The sequence below is a fragment of the Apodemus sylvaticus genome, chromosome 11, assembly GCF_947179515.1.
Source record: "Apodemus sylvaticus chromosome 11, mApoSyl1.1, whole genome shotgun sequence".
NCBI classification, from domain to species: domain Eukaryota; kingdom Metazoa; phylum Chordata; class Mammalia; order Rodentia; family Muridae; genus Apodemus; species Apodemus sylvaticus.
This window is the reverse complement of record NC_067482.1, coordinates 104,924,161-104,945,952: the sequence shown is the minus strand read 5'-3', so window position 1 is coordinate 104,945,952 and position 21,792 is coordinate 104,924,161. Positions and strand designations below refer to the sequence as shown.

The 21,792-nt window shown below is 38.3% G+C and overlaps 1 protein-coding gene across 10 annotated transcripts in view; it reads right to left on the bottom strand.

The window, feature by feature from the left end:
• Window positions 1–17,966, bottom strand: part of Ccdc88a (coiled-coil domain containing 88A) — a 140,694-nt gene extending 122,728 nt beyond the window's left edge. For all 10 annotated transcript variants that reach the window (XM_052199652.1, XM_052199653.1, XM_052199650.1 and 7 more), the window contains exons 1-2: window positions 17,592–17,966; window positions 17,395–17,495 (exon numbers count right to left, since the gene is read on the bottom strand). In XM_052199652.1, the coding sequence (XP_052055612.1) occupies window positions 17,395–17,495; window positions 17,592–17,654 (164 nt within the window). In that variant the 5' untranslated portion in view covers window positions 17,655–17,966. The remainder of the gene's footprint in view (window positions 1–17,394; window positions 17,496–17,591) is intronic.
• Between the last annotated feature and the right edge of the window lie 3,826 nt (window positions 17,967–21,792).

The following is a 21,792-nucleotide window of genomic DNA, read 5'->3' as shown; positions in this document are numbered from 1 at the left end:
AAAATTATTTTGTTTTATTTAAACTGCTTTATACCTACAAATCTTTTAAGTACACACATGAGATCTGAGGAATTTTCTATGATCTAGAAAACTTGTTAAAAGTCTAACAGAAAGCAGAACTGCTTGAATAAATAACCTAGGCACTCTGAACCCCACAGTTTTAGTTTCCAATCTATCCTGTATCTAACTGAATGCTTTTTATTGTGAAAATGGAGCTGAGGTTCCTTCTTAGAATAAGTGGATATTACATCTTGGTTCTAAAATCAAATTTTCTGGACTTGGAAGACAGGATGGTCACTAAGCCCTCTAGGCATGAGTGGAAAGAGCAATAAACTTTCAATTCTAAGGCTCAGGTTTCTGATGTGAAGGATGCCTAATTTCCTGGTATACTGCCATATGGTGGGCAGGGAAAACAACCTTCCATCCCAAGGATAGGATCTTTATGTGATAAACACTGCTCTTGGGTAAAACACCCAACAAGAATCTCAAGTTCTACACCCATGAAAAATATTTTACTATTAAAGAATGAATCTACAGAGAATCACACACACACAAAAATGTTGATCTCAGTAACTTCAAGAAAAAGAATACTCTAGGCGTGTATGAAACATTGTATAGTAGTAATATAATGTAGATAATGATTATTGTCTTGTATAACCATGTTAGAAGGACAGGGTAAGCAGAAATACAAATGTATCATTTACTAGTATAAAAAAATAAAAGACTAAAAGGATACATGATGAGTGTGTGCATCTGTGTGTGCTTAGTAACAAAAAAAAATACTGTATGCAAAAAAAGCTACAACTTTTTTTGCTGGAGAACTGAACTGAGATGCAATGAGGAGCACTGGTTTTCACTATAGACCTTTAACCAGGTAAAAATACTTTTTTTTTTAAAAGTCTTAAAAGCAACCAAAAAGTCTTTTTGCTTTATTAATGTTATCCACTTTATTTATTTCTAGGGGCAAATACTAGAAATTTTGTCTGATATATATCTGAAGTGCATATTTAATGAAACTATACTGTGCCTTATGATTACTGTCCTTAGGAATTTAGAGTCCCAAGACACTAATAAATAATCTGTAAAGAATGCATGTTGCATGTTAAATAGACATAAATATGCCTGTTCCTCTGCAGTTTGTCATTTAAACATATATTTTGTGTGTGTAGATATATCTATATATCTACATCTCTCTCTCTCTCTCTCTCTCTCTCTCTCTCTATATATATATATATATATATATATATATATATATATATACACCTCAGTAAAATATTCTTAAAAATACTCTAGTTTTTAAAATAAAACAATTTAGCCTATAAAGTATTCTACAGTCTGCATTTAATAATTCCAATGTAAAAAGATTATTTTAGAATGATCATAAAAAGATTTTAAGGACCCCTTTGTAAGCATATTGTTTTTTTAAAATAATTATCTTTGGAAAAGCATTTAAAATAGGATTAACTACTAAACATTATGCATGTGAAGCATAAACAAGAACCTTTCTAATCAAACACAGCTATTTCCAAACCAACATAATTGCAAATCAACCAGTACTTCTTTTTATTTTATTTATTTATTTATTTATTTATTTATTTATTTATTTATTTATTTATTTATTTATTTTGGTTTTCGAGACAGGGTTTCTCTGTGTAGCCTTGGCTGTCCTGGAACTCACTCTGTAGACCAGGCTGGCCTCGAACTCAGAAATCCACCTGCCTCTGCCTCCCAAGTGCTGGGATTAAAGGCGTGTGCCACCACCGCCCAGCGCCAACCAGTACTTCTTACAAGAAGAAAAAGAATGTTTAAGTTACAAATAGCCTATCAATACAGGTCAATCTGTCTAATAAGAGGCTAAAACAATTTACCAGTAGTAAAACAGAGTCTTAAACAAGCTATTTATAAATGACCTACTTACAACACGCTGCATTAGCTTCAATTAAGGAATATTCAGGTAGGTAAACATGCTATCTTTCCACTGCATACATATATTTTATTATTAAGAAAAATATAAAGAAAAAGTTGGCAAATTTGTGACATGAATACTTTAAAATCTGTGCTGGTACAAACCAGAATTATATCTTTATTTATTCATTGGCGAGTAACTAGGGAAAAGAGAAATCTGATCGTTTTAATGGCGCTATGCTCTTCTACCCAGACCCCAAGCCTGTCATGTCTCCCCTCGGCCCATCTGTTCTGTGTTTGTACTTAAACTCAACAGTGCTTTAGCAACATGTGTGCATACTTCTGATCCTGCCACTTTAGCTTAAAATTACTTGTATACAATTTTTGTTTTTCATTATTGTGATAATTTCACATTTTTAAATGCACTTATATTTAATTATGAAACATTTTAAATAACTGATTTATACATCTAATATTATGCTGGCAATTTCTAAAACTATCACTTCACCTAAAACAACACTTATTGTATATAACACAATTATTAATAATACTATTAGTGATAACTACTTTTTAGTAGAAGGTGACAAGTAAATGTCTTTAGTGTTTGTCTTGATTGTATCTGTTTCTGTATTCAATGTATTGATACATTGTTTTGCTCAAAGTGTAAAAAGAAGATCTATCTTTATGCAAATAGGCAACCAGAAAAAAGATGCTGATATATATATATAAAATAGCCTTTCAAACTGTTGATATTATTATTATTGGATACTCCCAAAATCCAGTAAGAAGTACTGTCTTACCAATTTAGTTGTAATATGGATACTTAATGAAACGTAAGTTATCTTACTTTAAAATGAAGATCTATTGGTCCAATGCCATGCACTGGATTAATACAGGCAAGGAAAGAGGGGTAAGAGTAGTGAGGAAGAACAGAGGAGAGAGGGAAGGGTGGGAGGAAGGAGGAAAAGAGCAGCCCCACTTGTCTAGCTAGTGTGGTAAGTGAATATATACATGTGGGCTTCTTATTGCTCAGGGGATTTTAAATACACCAGCTGGGCCTGGTGGGACATACTTGTAAGCCTAGCCCTAGGAGGCTGAGGCAGGAAAACCATGAGTTAAAGTAACCTTGGGTTATAGCAAATTTGTGGCAAGTGCTATCTAGAGAAACTGTGTCAAAACAGAAACTGATACATTGAATTATACAGATATTCTAAATGGTTAGACATTTTATTAGAAGCCTTTTAAAAATTCACACATTTGTTCTTGAAAAGGACTCAAGACCACTTCTCAGCACACACATGGTAGCTTACAAAAATCCATTAACTTCAGTTCCAGGGAATTCAACCTCCTCTGATCTTAGGCACCAGACACATGTTACACATGCACACATGGAGGTAAAACACTCAAGATACATAAAAATAAGTAAGTCTTTAACATTGACATATATGGAGATGTTAATGTTTTCCATAACTCAAACCTCATCTTAGCAACAAATACAATGACAAGCTTGGTTTAAGGCATTTGGGAATATAAGTCTGTCCCAAATAATGAAAATTATTCTTTGTTCTTTCAAGCAAAAATACTGTCCCACAAAATCTGGACTTAAGCAATTCAAAATTTCATAAAGTATTTCGTAGAGATAACAATACTTCATTATGTAATACAAGTATTTTTCAGACAGTTTCCTTAAAAAGACATATTAAACATTAATTAGGGGCTAGAGAGATAGTTCAATGGTTAAGAGCACTGACTGTTCTTTCAAAGGATGTGAAATACCCTCACAGTGGCTCACAACTGTCTGTAACTCCAGTTCTAGGGAATCAGAAACCTTGTTCTAACTTTTGTGGGCAACACACACACACACACACACACACACACACACACACACACACACACCATGTACCCCAAAACACTCATAACACACAAAATATAAATAAATATTTTTAAAATACATATTTTAATTAGACAAGCTTGGCCAGACACAGCAGTTTACACCTGTAATCTCAGCATTTTAAAAAAATGGAAAGAGGAGGATCTCCATAAAGTTGAGGCCAGTTTGGGCTACAGTGAGCTACAGTACAGCCTGGGCCACAAAGCAAGAATCTGTCTCAAACAGAAGACAAGCTTGAACTCTGAAGAGTAACTTTACTGCTTCATCATTTTTATGTGAAAGCAAATTTTAACTACAAGTACGTAGTGTGAAGAATCTATCAACCACAAACACAATGTGCTACAATTCCTTGATCATGCCAAGGTGACATCCTTCACCCACATGTATGCATCTATGTGTGTTATGTATTTGTAGGCAGAGTCTCTTTATTAGCTCAAATATCTTAACTCACATATGGAGCCCAACCTTTATTTCATGATCAGTGCTTTCATAGCTTTCATAGGGTGTGGGAGCATGTTAACAGTGTAAAAATAACTGTGACCTCAGACAACCTTCAGACTCTAAAGTGGCAGGGCTTTGTCAATCTCACCTTGGGAACCACTACATTAGACAAATCAACTTATGTTCTTGGCCTGCTCTTTAATCCACCATCTTGAAACTTAAGATAAAGTCAGAAAGGTTTGTTTTCATTAGTAACTTGGGATATATATGTGCTCCAGATCTAGTCTAGGGACAACAAATGTAAAGGCTGTTGATATAAAAATTGGTTTGTCATTTTCAACATACCAGTAAAGAACTTCAAACAGATTAATATTAACTATATTATAAAGCCACCAATTTAAGACAAGATAAAAGGTTTTTTAAAAATAATTTATTTTTATTTTATGTACATTGGTGTTTTGCCTGCTTGTATGTGTGGATGTGGATGTCAGATCTTCTAGAATTGGAGTTACAGACAGCTGTGTGCTGCCATGTGGATGCAGGAAATTGAATCCAAGTCCTCTGGAAGAGCAACCTGTGCCCTAAAAGATATTTATTAAAATACTGCCAAAGACAGGCAAAAAAAAAAAAGCAAAGAGAAATATAATAAAAACATAAAATATTAAACAAAAAGATCCAGACAAACAAGTGCAATACTTGAAAAGTTATGATTTACTGAAACAGGTTAGAGGAAAGCTACACATACAGAAACAAAGTTGCAGCAGAGTCTACAAGAGAAAGAACTTGTTTGGTGCACTTCCACTCTACTAAAATGAGTTACTAGTTTATAAGTGATGCAAGATTTATAATGTGTTCAAATGAGTTGATGACACCCAAACTGATGCACACAATGTTGAAAAGAAAACAAAGTAGGCTGCTATGATGGCTATTCCTGCTTATCAACTTGATTACATCTGGAATGATCTATAATCCAGAAAGAGAGGGCACACCTGCGATCCAGATTATGAGGCTAGAAGACACAGGTTTCTGACCTGGATCTTGACAAGGAGATCTTGAGGCATAGTGGCCATGAAACTCTTAGGCCCAGACAAGGGAGTACACACCTTTAATTCCAGGAGACTGAGGCAAGCAGATCTGAGTTTAAGGTCAGCCTGGGACCAAGGAAGTTTTAAATCTATGCCTGGTGGTACACACCTATAATCTGAAGGCTACACCTTCTTTTGCTGTAGGCCTTCACAAGGACTTTGGAAGAAGGAAGATTCGCTCTTCTTCGCCACTTGCATTTACTTGCAAACACATCTACTGGAATCTACTTCTACAGAAGACCAGCTGAAACAACTAGCCTTGTGGGACTGAGCAACTACTAAACTCTTTGACTTCCATTCACAGCTCCCCACTGTTGAGTTAGTTGTACTACAGACTATAAGTCATCACAATAAATCCCCTTTATATAGAGAGACATTCTTTAAGTTCTGTGACTCTAGTGAACCTAAGTCAGATCCCCCCCCCCAAGAGTTAAGAGCACATACTGATCTTGCAGATAGATGACTGAGGTTCAGTTCCTAGCATTCATGTAGGGCAGTTTACAATGGCCAACAAGTCCAGTTCCAAAAGAATTCAAATCACTCTTTGGTCTCTGAGAGCATCCACATGAGACATAGACCCAGATAGAGAATGCAATTAACTTTTAGCTACTTTGTGGGTTCTTTTTTCTTCTACCGTTCTCCACCCCTTTCTCACCTTTTCAACACCCTAACACTAGACAGGAGATAAAAAGGATAAGGGGAAAGAGGACAACATTATCATTAGACTATTTCCTGCTGATTAGGGGCACTGAGTCCTTGGAGCAAGTTTGATCTCTGCCATCAGGATATCCAATTTCTTTTTTCTTCTCTGCATATAACTGCTTAACAAACCACAACCTACAGCAACCAACAAACCCTATAACACCAAGAACAACCCACCTCACCTCCTGGGGCATTTATATCCCCTCTGAAAAGTCCCCAGAATTCCAAATGTCACACAACTGAAGAAACTACCCACAGCTGGGAACATCATGCCCCTGTTAGAGCACGAGGCAAAGGATAGTCAGCTGCTGTGGACAGTCTGAAGCAGCCCCGCATCCCACACCTGGAGTTAAAATGAAAACATAGTCCCATCTTTCTATGTTTTTCAAAGAAACTAAAACTCCGAAATTGTCACTACAACAACGCCCCTTTTGTTTTGTTTTGTTTTGTTTTCAGTGTGCTGGCTGTGATAGTATATGCCAGTAAGGAAAGTACTGGAGACAGACAAGAAGATCATGAGTAGGACGACAGCCTGGGCTATATCTGTTTAAAAGGTCAAGTGTGATAGCTCATGCATGTAAATCCCAACATTTGGAACCACCTAGACCTCAGTGTAAGGCCCTGCCTCAAAATCATATATACAAAAAAAGAATCAGACATTCTAATACATATTATAGGCATATACCACCACGCCCAGCTTTTTAAAAGTTTTAATATTCAGTATGGAAACAAATTTCTCTATTGTAGACAACACAACCCTCTGGTTAACTATGAAACTACTACCAGAATCTTCTTCCAGAAATATAACTCAAAAAAAATAATTATGGGCTGGGTCTGGGGGTATATACGTTAATTCTAGGACACTACAGCAGGCAGACATCGATGAAGACAGACAGGGCTACAGAGTGAAATGCAGTCCAGCCAGGGCTCCACAGCGAGTCTTTCTCTGAAAACAACAACCAACAAAGTATACAACTTACAGTTTACAGAATATTTATAAAACAGACTGATTGAGTCTTTCAATATAGTAAAATTTACTGAAATCAGTACTGCCCTAAGTCTGAAATGCAGCTTTACAGCTCTTTGCATAGATACAACTTTGAATCTTCACAATTATTTAAAAGTACAGCACAAAGATACTAGTTACAAACTTAAAATATGAGCTGGGTTTGCAAGATGGCTCATCAGATAGAAATGCTTGCTGACCAACAACCGGAGCCTGACATCTGAGTTCAATGCCAAGCCATGTAAAAGCAAAGGAGGAAACTAACTCCACAAAGCTGTCCTCTAAACTCCACAATAATGATAATTTAATTTTTTATAAAATGCAAATTAATTCCTAAAAAACTGTTGTCTCTTACATAAATTATATAAATAGACTCATGAAAGTATTCCAACATCCTGAAGAATAATTGTAATAGTACATTCTTAAAGTTCTTACTCATTAAATAAATTTGAAAGTGAAATAAGCACTTTTATTAGAAAGTTTAAAGAAATGTGCAAATAAGCAGGGTAGTGGTTTGATTAGGAATGGCCTCTGTGGGCTCATATATTTGAATGTTTGGTCATTAGGGAGTGATGCTATTTGAGAGGGATTAGGAGTGTGGCCTTTCGGGAAATGGTTGTGTCCATGTTGGAGGAAGTGGACTTTGGGATTTCAAAAGCTCAAGCCAGGTCCAATGTATCTTCTCTTCCTGCTGCCAACATCTGAACATAGCACTCTCAGCGACTATATCTGCCTACATGTCACCATGAAGATAACTGACTTTCTGAAACTGTAAGCAAGCCTCAATCAAACACTTTCCTTTTTAAGAGTTGCTGTAGTCATGGTGTCTATTCACAGCAATACAATACAGACTATGACACATAGCTACTGAAATATTCTCAAAGAAAACTAGGGATACTGATGTTTTACACATTTAAATGTTCTTAGTTGCAAATTATAACAAATTAAGCACTTTCTTTAAAATTAACATTTTCCTCTGTAGATACATACTTTAAAAAACCTGTTTACTCCACTTTAGCCTTGGCATCATCTTTCACACTGTCATTTACACATGTGATCTAGAATGTTATCCATTGCCTGACTAGGGCTCTTCATCTGTTCATTCCCCAATCACAATCCCAGCCTGATTAGGACCCTCCCACCACCACACTACTTACCATTCCACTTGCTTGTTCTTACCTGTCCCCACCTCAGCTTCAAGCATTGCTACAATTTAAAATGAACCCATTTACTGATGTAGCCTCAGTATTTAATAACTGTGATTTATTCAATTAGTTTAAATAAAGTTATATATTAAATATCAAATATATATACTAAATTACACACTGAATCTATTTTTGTAAATTAAGGCTGAAATGATATTCCAAAATAATGCTTTAATCTCCTATTAAGAAACTGCAAATGGAAGATAGCCTCTTCAACAAATGGTGCTGGTTCAACTGGAGGTCAGCATGCAAAAGAATTCGAATTGATCCATTCTTATCTTCTTGTACTAAGCTCAAGTCCAAGTGGATCAAGAACCTCCACATAAAACCAGACACACTGAAACTAATAGAAAAGAAACTGGGGAAGAGCCTTAAACACATGGGCACTAGGGAAAATTTTTTGAACAAAACACCAATAGCTTATGCTCTAAGAATTGACAAATGGGACCTCATAAAACTGCAAAGTTTCTGTAAGGTGAAGGACATTGTCAAAAGGACAAAACGGCAACCAACAAATTGGGAAAAGATCTTTACCAACACTACATCCGACAGAGGGCTTACATTCGAGATATACAAAGAACTCAAGAAGGTAGACTCCAGAGAGCCAAATATCCCCCTTAAAAAATGGGGTACAGAGCTAAACAAAGAATTTTCACCTGAGGAATATCGAATGGCTGAGAAGCACCTAAAGAAAGGTTCAACATCCTTAGTCATCAGGGAAATGCAAATCAAAACAACCCTGAGATTTCACCACACACCAGTCAGAATGGCTAAGATCAAAACTCAGGAGAAAACAAGTGCTGGCAAGGATGTAGAGAAAGAGGAACACTCCTCCACTGCTGGTGGGGTTGCAAGCTGATACTACCACTCTGGAAGTCAGTCTGGTGGTTCCTCAGAAAACTGGGAATGATACTTCCAGAGGACCCCGCTATACCACTCCTGGGCATATACCCAGAGGATTCCCCAGCATGTAATAAGGATACATGCTCCATTATGTTCATAGCAGCCCTATTTATAATAGCCAGAAGCTGGAAAGAACCCAGATATCCCTCAACGGAGGAATGGATACAGAAAACGTGGTATATATACACAATGGAATACTACTCAGCCATTAGAAACAATGAATTCATGAAATTCTTAGACAAATGGATGGAACTGGAGAACATCATCCTAAGTGAGGTAGCCCAGTCTCAAAAGAACACTCATGGTACGCACTCACTGATAAATGGATATTAGCCTAGAAGCTTGGAATACCCAAGACACAATGCACATATCAAATGATGCCCAAGAAGAAGGAAGGAGAGGCCCCTGGTCCTGGAAAAGCTCAGTGCAGCAGTGTAGGGGAATACCAGGACAGTGAAGTGGGAAGGGGTGGATTGGGGAACAGGAGGAAGAAAGAGGGCTTATGGGACTTTCAGGGAGGGGGAACCCAGGAAAGGGAAAATCACTTGAAATGTAAATAAAGAATATATCGAATAAATTAAAAAAAGAAACTGCAAATAGTTCTAAAATGACTGTGATATACAACCAAAACTCTGCTAATTTTCAAATTTGCCATAATCTAGTGTAACTTTATGTGTGTGTATGTGTGTGTAAAATACCCTTCTTTTTCTATAATTATCCAAATCCAGTTATCCTTCAAGGATTAATTCAAATCTAAATTCTTCCATGTGTTGAGTTCTAGGAATACACTCCCTCCACAAGCCAAACCTACCTTGTAAATTTCAGGGCTCACTGATCTTACTCCCACCATGCATACTCCGGCATTTTACTATAGCTCACTCATCCTTTTTAATTCAGACTTTGTAAATATGTATTTCTATACAACTTCTTATCCCTCATTCTCTGAAAATAACCCATGTTTTAATATAAAACTAAGTAAGACCCACCACCTAAATCTAAAGCATCTTTCCTGTTCTTTCAGTGTCCATTGTGGGAAAATGGTTATGTTGTAAACAGCATAGTGAATTTCAACTTCTTGAAATTGCCTTTATTAGGAAATTAAGTCACATTAAAAGATTACACTAACAATTTTTTCCCTGAAGCACTACTGAAATACTCTGCAAATTTTTATTTTTCAATATAAAGATGTTTAAAAACGTATAAATTACCACCTTTCTTTTTATACAAAATTAGTTTAGTAACACTGTTACATTAGTTAATTATTATTTTGTTTTCCATTTTAATTTTTAATCATACTCATTTCTACATCTAGTGGTAACTGAGAGATCATGACTCCATAAAGAATAATAAGCTTAGTTCCTTCTCTGTAGTGAGAATTTTGGTGTCTTTAAAAATCCACTTATGTTATGTGACTATGATTTTGTTTTAATCTCAGGTGTGGGATAAGAGGCTGCTTCACAGCAGGTGACTGTGGTTTGTCTTGCTCTGGCAGGCACATGGTTTTAGCAGCTGTAGAGAGGTTTTGCAAGTGTATGACCTTTGGAATTCAGGAACCTTTTCAGAGGGTATATAAATGCTAAGCCTGAAAAGGGCAGGAGGTACACACCAAGGAGGCTGCTGCTGGTTCCTGCTGTACAGTCTGTCAAGTGGTCATGCGCAAAGAGACAAGAAGCTGAGTATCCTGATGATCAGCACTGGACTTGCCCCAAGGAACTCAATGCCCCTAATCAGCAGAAAATACTTTGAAAAGGTCTACACCTCCTTTTCCCTCTAACCCTTTTTCTCCTATCTAGTGCTGGGGGGTTGGAAGGGATCAGGGTGGAATAAGGTTTAGAAGGGTGGTAGTAGATATAAGAACCCAACAAAGTCACACACACTCACACACACACACACACACACACACACACACACACACACACACAAAGCAAGCCTACACTTCTGACTTTGGTTATTCTATTCTACTCAACTTATGTTAGCAACTGTCTGATTTTGGCCTTAATCACTACTCAAATTTCAAATTCTCAAAGTCCTCCTGACTTCAATTTTCTACTTGCTTTCATTTTGTTTCTTCTAAAACCTACTTTATTCTTACTGCAACAGCTAGTCCCAACTTCTTCAACTTTGAGTTACAGCCCCATTTGGAGTAATAAAACTGAACGCAGGGTTTGCAAATTATTGGCAGTATTCCATTGTATGGATACAACACAGCTTATCCATTTATCTTTCAAAGAATATTGTGGTTATTTTTAGTTTGGGCAAACTATGAATAAAGGTCCTATAAATATGTTTGTGCTGTCTTTTGTATAAATGCAAGTTTTCACCTCATTTGGACAAATTCCAAGTGGATTGCTAGCTCATATGGTAAGACAAAGTTTAGTTTTGTAAGAAACTGTTAAGATGTTTACTAAAGCCCAACTTCTTAAAAATGTGAATTGCAACCTCATATGAAAGCCACACAACTAAATATAGGGTCAAAAAAAAATCTGGCCAACAGTAAAAGGTTTCTGAATATGGACCATTCAAAACTTAATTCAAAGTAAGACCTGTAATGAAACCAAGATGTCTCTGACAGCACTTACCGCACTGTGTTATGAAACTGCACTTCAGCCTTGATACTAAACAACACGCCCAGTGCATTGTGCATGTTGTCACACCACACAATGCCAATGAACACACTGCCTACAACATCTGAGGTCACATTCAAAAAACTGTTATAAATGTCTGTGTTTTGAATGGATATAAGATGCTTTCTGCTCTTATAGAACCAATGATGGTTTAATTATGGAAAACAAATACAATTAACACTTCCCTACTGTGATTCTTCAAAATGTGTCAAATTAGTGTATTTTTATGTTGTATTGTATTAGAGTGTTTGATTTTAAAAAAATTGCTAATTTGAGTTTCATTTAAAAAAACCATTCAATGAATTTTGACTTGGGATAAAAATCAGAATTTCTAATGGTCCTATCAAAATACTGATCATGTTTTACAACATACATTATCAAATGATTTATTGTTAAATGTTTGGTTTGTGTACCTGTTTTATATACTGTACAGCTAAGCTCATGGAAAAACTTCTCAAGTGGAAAGAGTTCATGAGAGGGAAAGTCTGAGTTCTGCTCTAGTCTATCAGTCTCCCTCTGACGCCATCTGCATTCTTCCTCAGCTAATGCCCACACACTACTACTAAAGAATTCAATTATTGGAGAACTAACTGGCAGAAGTCAGAGGGAAGGCATGAGGATGATGGAGTATAGCGGGGAATAAAATAGGAGCAAAGTGCAATGACTTTGATTTATTATGCATAAAATGATTTAATGAAACCATGATGTATGATAACCAAAACTAAAATATATGTAAAAAGGAATTTATTGACTTTAGAATCTATAATCTATTTTCTTCTATCCCATATTCTAAATAAATTTTACAGATAAATTTATTCCAGTTTCTGAGCAGCTAAAGATTATTGCTTAGCCAACCATGGCTACTGGCTCTTCTTATGTGAATATGTGATTTCCAAACTTCAAATGGGCCTGCCCTCACTACAACACTTGTCTTCACCTTTAACTTCCTTTGTGTTTTCTCACCAATAATCTTGCACATTTTTCCATTCTCCTCAAATCTATTGGTTTAACCACTTTTAGTCACACCTTAGTGCTTTTCATTTATTGCACATTTAAAATGCCTTCCTGTCTCATCTCTTCCACTGTTTATGACTCTTCCTGTTCACTCTGGTCATTTCTAATAAACTTTTACAGAGTTCAGTTTAGGAACTCTTCCCCACCTCCGCCCTCCCCTGCCATGTAGGGAATCGAACTCAGGGCTTCTATATGCTAAGCAAGTACTCTGCTACCTAACCACTTCCCTAGTCCTACAAAAGTTCTTCCATGTAAAACAGCATTTGCCTCTTTAGGCCAACACTGTATAAAGGCCCTACTTCTACCCCTTAGTGTAAAGGACTTTACTGGTAGAGAAATCACCATATCCTATTATCTAGGAGACAGCACTCAGAAAGTATCCACTTATTGAAATTACCTTTGAATGAACTCTCCATCCATCTCACCCAGTATTTTATCTGGTTGCTGGTAACAGATTTCTGCTCTGAATTCCACTCTTGGCCTTAATGGACCACATACTTCCACTAAGCAAGAAGTCCACATAACAAAGTGATACATACCCAAGACAACCAACTCCTCTTTTGCAGAGGATACTTTTAAGCCAACCTCACAAATACCTATCCCCAAAGCCTTGTCCTTCAGATGGACTACACTACAGATGAGTGCAAAGTAGCAGCAATTTGGAGAAGGAACTGTAAGAACCTGGACTGGACATACCTGGCATGCAGTAGACATGAGGTAACAAAACCCATGATCCTTGACAGATGAGAAACAAAGCTAACCCCAACTACAGCCTGAAAGATCCCTAGTTTATGAAGAGGGAGGAAGTAACCCAGGTAGCTGAGGACAGGGACTAAGCCTGAGGTAACAAACATGCAAGGCAGAGTGTCATAGAGGAGAGCTGAGCAAGAAAAGGATGCAGAGGGCATCGCAGCAGACTTCAGGTAATTTCTTGTCAGTACATAAGTGGAAGAAACTATGCAAAAACCATTGAAAGCACCAAAAATTATTTCAGGTAACAACACAAAGCAGTTAATGTTTCCACCAATCACAGTACTTGGATGGGTTTTGACTCAATGTCATAGTATTGCCTAAAAAAACTTTTTAGCCACTGTGGTTGGTAATCACAAACAAACAAACAAAAAACATTTTTGATCCCGGTACTTGGGATACAGAGGCAGGCAGATCTCTGTGAGACCATTCTGGTCTGCACATTAAGTTCTAGAAAAGTCAGGGCTACATAAAGAGATCCTGTCTCAAAAACTAAAATAAAATACAAATGCAAATTCTGAAAAGTTAAAATTGTTTCTGAGTAACTTAAATGCATCTCAGAAAAAGCTCAAATATCTGTATTTTATGGAAAATTAAACTATCAATATTCAATAAGAAGTTAGAATTTCAAATGTTTGACATCAAATAAAAATCATCAGGATATACAAAAGCAGAGAAATGTAGCACATATTAAGGAGAAAAATCAATCCAAATCATTTTAATGAAATGATAAAATCAGTAGACACGGGAAATAACACAATTGTATCTATATTCCATGTTTAAAAATCTAAAGAGATAAAATTGAAAAATTTGAACATGGAAGGTATACTGGGCAAGCTTTCTATAAAGTAAACTGCCTGAAATGAAATATATGCTAGGTAGGACTAAACAAAAGATTAACAAAAGACTATTCAAAGAAACAAATACAACAGCAACAAACCCGCGATGAACATTAGTAAGCTTTAAAACCACATTAAGGAAACTAACATACATGCTAAAAGACTTCCAAAAGGAGGAGTGTTTGTATACAGCACTCACAATACTGCATTTGTAGTCTGTATAGTCCAATATAGTATATTTGAAAAATGGCTGCATTTTTGCAAATTTGACAAAAATGAAATCCAGAGTCAAGAAGCTCAACAAACTTGAAGTACAAGGAGCACAAAAAAAAATGTATATCATTTCATATATAAAGGGTTCTTGCTCACAAATTCTATAACGAAATATAATGTAGAAACTTTTTAAAATTAAGATTCATCTTTAGGTTAACAGTCTTTTCATGGCACAGAATTTCAACTAGTATTTTAATAGAGTACCTAAGTCACACAGTTGACTGAGTAAACTATGTAGCACAATTTTCAACTGCTTCAAACTTGGCAAAATATAGCTCTTAAAAATAATGGATTGTGGTAAGACATGGTGAGGTATGCTTTTAATTCCAGGCTTGAAAGGTAGAGGCAGGTGGCTAAGAGTTCTAGGCAAGCCTGATCTACACAGCAGGTTCCAGGTCAGCGAGAGATACATATAGACTCTGGACATAAAAATAATAAATAAAGTAATAAGTATTTTGTTGCTTTACCGCTTATATAATTAATCGAACTACATTTGTGTTGACCCAATTTTACAAATTATTCATTTAAGCAAAGAATACTTCTTTTCCTTTCTTTTTCCCTTATATAGGTCATTCAGAACAGAATTAGGACACTAAAAAAATCTTTTAGAGAAACTGAGAAATGGAACTGAAAACACAGAAGTAGATTTGAGGTTTAGAAAGCAGCTGGCCCTCCCTTCCAAGATTCTAGGGAGAACCTAGCAACTATTCTTCTGGAACATCAGTGTTTTCAAAATATACCCATATCTTTTTAAATCAAAGTGTGAAGCCAAAGAGAAAACAGATAGTGTAGTTTAAAAAAAATATTATTTATTCTTCTCTCATATATCACATCCCAACTGCTATTTCCCCTCCCTCCTCTCCTCCTAGTCTCTTCCCCTACCCCACTTCCCCACCCCCAATCCACTTCTCCATGTCTCTTCAGAAAAAGGCAGGGCTAATGTGTTTTAACTCTTCACTCAAGTACCAGGTTTCAAAAAATCAGAAGTATTCTTTAGAAAAAAACATTAAGGTGAAAAAGTAATGTTATTTTCCTAGTTTGGTACACAAAATTCAAATTATCCTGCCTAAAATTAAGCAAATAAAGAGACATAAGGAGAAAACTGAATGTATTATAATAGGGTCCATTCCTAAAGAGTAGTTAAATTATCTTATCATTTTGCTTAGGAAATAGGTATTTCAAACAAAAAGTAATTCCATAAATACCTGCTAAGAATGCACTAATCCTGAAAATGTCTACACTCTTGTTTTCCCTCCTAATGGGGAAAAAAATCACACATTTTTAGCTAACTCACATATCCAAATTTTCCTTGGAAAAGGTCTAAAACTTTCCTGTAGAGACACACTTCATGAAAACAATGTCCAAGCCTCTGAGCACACAGAGTTAGCACTGGATAATCCTTCTGTAGTTGACTTCTAACCTTGTCCTGGCTTGCTTCCTTTTGCTGTGATACACACATGACCAAAGCAACTTGTGGAAGAAAGAGTATTTTCTCTTACTTCCAGGTAACAGTTCATTACTGAAAAAAATGTCACAGCAGGAGCTGGAGGCAGGAACTAAAGCTGAGACCCCAGAGAAATGCTGTTTACTAGCTTGTTCCCTCTGGCTTGCTCAACTAGGTACCTTATACAAAGGATGATCACCTGCCCAGGGTCAGAACTGTCAGCAGCAGGCTGGGCCTTCCCACATCAAGCAACCAAGAAAATGCCCCACTGACTTGCCTACAGGTAAAAAGGGCAGGGGCATTTTCTAACTGAGGGTTACCTTTATTCCCTGAAGATCCTTGTGTCAAGGGGACAAAAACCTAACCATCACAAACCTCTTAAAATAGAAAGTCTAAAAAGAAAAATAATTTCCTGTAAAATACAGAATTGATATATGTAAAATTAACAGGATATTATACAGACTCTAATAACAAGTATTTACACTGCATTAATTTCTCATATATATAAAAGGAGTATCTTCAAGAAGTCTAAATCTTCAGCAATTGACAACCACTAAAGTACTCATAAAGACTCTGCACTACAATGACCATAACAATAAAATGGAGTCATTTGTATTACTCTGATCTAGGTACTGATATGCTTTCAATATTCAACTTCTATCTCAAAGAACACATTCCTATTTAACAGAAATTCAATATTGCAAACAAAAGATTTAACTAATTAACCCAGCTCTCAAGACTTCAGTTATTTATAAAACTCAAAATATCTTTAAACAATTCCTCAAATATTCATTTGATAATTCATCAATAACACATTAAGCCATCTAGTCAAACGATATTTAAATTGTTTGCTACAGAAGTCTTCCTGACCCATTGCAATGTTAATTCAATTTTTCACTTCTGAAACATGTTAGTTCACCAGTTTCAATTTTTGAACCATTTATTCTACTAAAAACGTTAATAAAAACCATCTTTATGCATACATAACTTCAGTTAAATCTTTTTCCTATCGTAGACAAGAATTCACTGTCTCCACCATTTTGCCAAATTACCAAAGATGACACGATGTACTTTGTAATTCAGCACTCAAGACAATAAATGACAAAACAGACAGGATTGGCAAAGTCACAGATAAAGTTTCCCAATTTTAACAGGAATAACAATTTGGTTGTGAAAAATGGGGTAGGATCCAATTAAACCACCTGATTTTTTTTTTCTGGCCAAAGAACCAAATTTTAAGTCGTGAAATCTAAGTTCAAAGTATGTAATTTTTCAAAGAAAGTAAGTTATTGACAAAGAAGAAAACACTTACATTTGGAGCATGACCTGGTTCAAGAATATCCCATCCACTAAAGCCACATATTCATCCAGGTTAGTCCCATTTCCTGCAGCCAGAGGTCCAAACGTTTTAACCTAGAACAGAAGGATTATCACAACGTGAACGCCCACCTCCATCTCCGCAGCCACAAATAGCACGGCCAAATACACCATAAAGGACATCTTCCTTACCCAAGTGACCAAGGGGCTGGTCATGAACTGCTCCAGAAGGGGAGTAAAGATTTCGTTCTCCATTTTACAGATTATATATTCAGGAGGGGGCAGGGGAAGGAAGTACCACAAATACGCCCAGGGAACTGGTCAGTAAACGTAGAAGACGGAATCAATGAAAGTCCATTCTGGCAGGGGAGGAAAATCCCTTCGAAGAGGGGGAAGCACTGTCCGTCCTCAGCCCCCCCCGGGAGAACCAGCCCGAATCCCGCGCCGAGCCGCAGCCGGCGCTGGCAGTCTGCACCCGGTGAGGAGGGGCAGAAAAAAGGCATCTGGAGGAGGAGGACGCGGAGAGTGGCCGGGGCACGAGACAAAAAGCCCGTCAAGGTTGCCCCGCTCCCGGAGGGAGCCGGCCAGCGCAGCGGCCGCCAAGGACTCAAGCCCAACGCGGGGGCCGAGGGGGCCGGGCTGGACCTGGGCGAGCGGTTCTGGGCGTTCCGGCCGCCGAGAGCCGGGAGCGTCCGCCCCGCAGCCTCACAGCCTCAGAGCCTCAGGCGCGGCTCGCTCCTTGCCCGCCCGGCGCTCAGCATCCCTCCGCGGTCTCGTGCTCGCTTCAGCGCCCTGGCCCTGCCCGGGGCCGGGAACTCCGAGGCGTGTCCCTGACCGTCCGGCTGCCGGAGCCCCGCCAGCCTCCGTGTGTCTCAGCGACACCCCAGCGCTCCGCCGCCGCCGCCGCGCTCCACCCTCCTCCGCCGCCCTCTGGAGGAGCTGGGGTAACGGCCTCGGAACCGCAGTGCCGCAGCACACCCGTCGCCCGTCTGGCGGGCGAGCGCGCCGCTCCCTCCGCGCCGGTATCCTTCCGCCGCTCCCCGCCCTCCCGCGCCTCTGCCTCTGGATTGTGGGAGAAGAAAACCGCTGCAAGAGCGCACCCCCGCGCGAGCGCGCCCCCGGCCGGCCCGCCGCCGCCCAGATTCTGGCGGAGCGTGGACGCGCGGGCGCTGCAGCTGCCGCGGGGGCCCGCGTCGAGCCCGCGCTCCGGACGGTTGCCAGGGCGTAGGGGGCGGGCAAGGGCAAGACTGAGGACCGGGTCTGTCTGCTTGCTCGCTCATGCCTAATTATGGTTTATTTCCTCCCGGAGCGCCTTCTTTGATGTGTGAAGGAAAGGGAACGAAACCCATCTTTTTTAAACACGAGGGATGCAGACATCCTCTTTCGGACACTTTGATTTGCTCTGTTAAACATGCTTTCTCGCCCCTTAAAAGGCCTAGGAAAGCTGCAGCAAAAGGCAAAAGCACATCTTGGGGGGTGGGGTACGGAAAAAGAGGTTGTTTTGTTTTCCTGTCTTTCCCTTATTTTATATATATATATAAATATATATAATATATATATTAATAAAATAATAATAAAATAAGGGAATATATATATTTATATATATATCCCATGTTGAAAGGCGGTTTGGTTTTATAAATATATATATATTTATAAAACCAAATATTGATATTTATATATTTATAATATATATATATTTATAAAACCAAACCGCCTTTCAACATGGAATTTCCTGAGGTCAGAAGGGGGCACTGACTGGAGCTTCCATGATGCAGGCACTATTTTTTGACTTCTTGGTCATTGAAAAAATATCCAAACTGAGAACCACAAGAGAAAATATTTAGAAATCATCCAAATTGTGTGACAAACATTTGTTAAAAATCATTTATGTTATGCACTAGTGGGTCCATCAAAATATGACAGTTCTCCAGCAAATGAGATGTTATTCTTCCTTATACCCATAGCATGCCCAGGATGAAATGGAATAGAAAACACCTTTTCCCAAAAACAATATAGGCATTTTATGTTTGCATGGTGCTTACAAGTATGTATCCTCTTTGACTACTCATATTTTAAATGATGTCTATTTTTTGTACATTTATTTTACGTTGATTGTATGAATTTTTGCCTTGGATGTGTTTGTTCCCCACTTATGTGCATGGGTTCCTGTGGAGGTCAGAAGGGGGCACCAGATTCCCTGGAACAGGAGTTAGAGGCAGCCATGAACCACTACATGGATGCTGGGAATCAAACCCTGGTCCTCTGCACCAGCAACCAGAGCTCATGACCACTGAGTCATCTCTCCAGCTCTCATATTTTAAGTTAACAGTGAACATGTTTTATCATGTACTAAATTAAACACCATAATTCCTTGGAGCCCGACTCCAGGGTCTGTGATGGCAAGACTCGCTAGCTGTGTGAGCCTAGGCACATTACTGAACCTTCTGTGCTTCACTCTCTTCATATTTTTTTTTTTTATGAGTGCACTATAGCTGTCTTCAGACACACCAGAAGATGGCATCAGATCTCATTCATTACAGATGGCTGTGAGTCGCCATGTGGTTGCTGGGAATTGAACTCAGGACCTCTGGAAGAACAGTCGATGCTCTTAACTGCTGAGCCATCTCTCCAGCCCCACTCTGTTCATATGTAAAGCAAGAAAACCAAGGAGGACCCATGAAATGGCAGTCCATGGCAGACGGTCTGATACTGCAAGCGGTAGCATTGTAGTCATTGGTCCCCCAAATGTGAATTCTTAAACACTTGAAACAGCAGAAAGAAATGTCCTGCTTCGGGAGTATCTGCAAATGAATGGCCTTGAGAATCATGGCGCTTCAGCTTGGGCAGCATTCATGTAGTGCAGCGCACAGCCTTGCATTCTCCTGGCCTGTCCACACATCCTGAGTCACCCTGGTTGCAGTCTTTCCCTCCTGCTCTCGCTGACTCGTTCTTCATCACGCTTCTTTGCTTAGCAAGGGAGGTGCAGAGGGAGAGGCTGCACCCACATGGAAGCATGGATTTTAGGAGCTCTGAGACCTGACATTTTTCCTTTTCTTTGTAGTGTCTCAAAAACTTGACAACATGAAGGTACCCATACCTATGTTAGTGAGACAAATGGATCTAGTTCCCTTAAAAGTGAAACCATATAGAACTAATACCAAGCACATCAGGCCAAAGACATCGTGGGCAGTGTTGACTGAATGGTTAAAACAGGAACATTACATTAACTTAGCATTATTTATCCAGTTTACATTTAGTATCCAACCCATCTCTCACAGAAATCTGGATTCCCCTCTGGAAACAGATGGCCCAGATGTTTCCTGGTCTATCTTTAAGACTGACTCTCTCTCTCTCTCTCTCTCTCTCTCTCTCTCTCTCTCTCTCTCTCTCCATCTCTCTCTCTCTCCCTCTCTCTCTCCCTCTCTCTCTCTCTCTCTCTCTCTCTCTCTCTCACACACACAAACACACTCTCACACACACACCACACAAACACTCACCTGCACACTCACACACACACACATACACACACACACACATACACACACACACACATACACACACACACACTCCAAAAAAGAAACATGAGGAGTTAATTGTAAAAACAGGAAACTTTAGACCAGACTGAAGTCTGCAGGAACTTATTTGAAAACCTACCAATTTATAATTCTCTAGTTTAGCAGCAGCCTTAGAAATGTTTTATAATATCTCAAGAGTGCAATCAGGAAACTTCTCTGTCTAGCAAAAGACAGATTGTGCATTATGCACCATTTAATAGTCTTTGCATTGCAACATCCTGTAAGATGAAATCCAAAAGCTTTCTATCCTCCTTTCAATTAGGAAGAGATTTCTCAAAGTTCTTTAAAAGTTCTTTCGGTTTTGTTTTTTTGAAGACATTTTCCATCTATCCTTTCTCAGAATATTAAATCAGACAGGAAAAGACATTAGAAAAAAATGTCATCTTGTTAGAATCTACGTTACTTGACCAGCTCTCTTCACACAATACTAAATAGTAGAAGTGTGCCATTGAAAAGTCACTACAGAAAGTTCTATCCTATGTACTACAGTTGAGTCTCCCATCACACTTTACACGTCTATAACACAAGCCATAGACCAGGAGTCCCATACCTACTACAACCGTGTGCATTGTGATCTATGCTACAGGAAGTAACAGACTTGCTCCCAACCAACCTCCTTGGAAACAAATACTTTTCCGAAACAGATTTGAAGAAATAATCACTTTTATAAGAAGTAGAATGTCACCATCATTTAATATTCTCTACAGAGTAGAGATATCTGAAATGTCAATTGAATATGTGAATGAAACAGAAATTTTTTTGGTAAATAAATAAAATGAGGCACTTAGAGACGCTACACCAAGGATGAAACTGGAAGG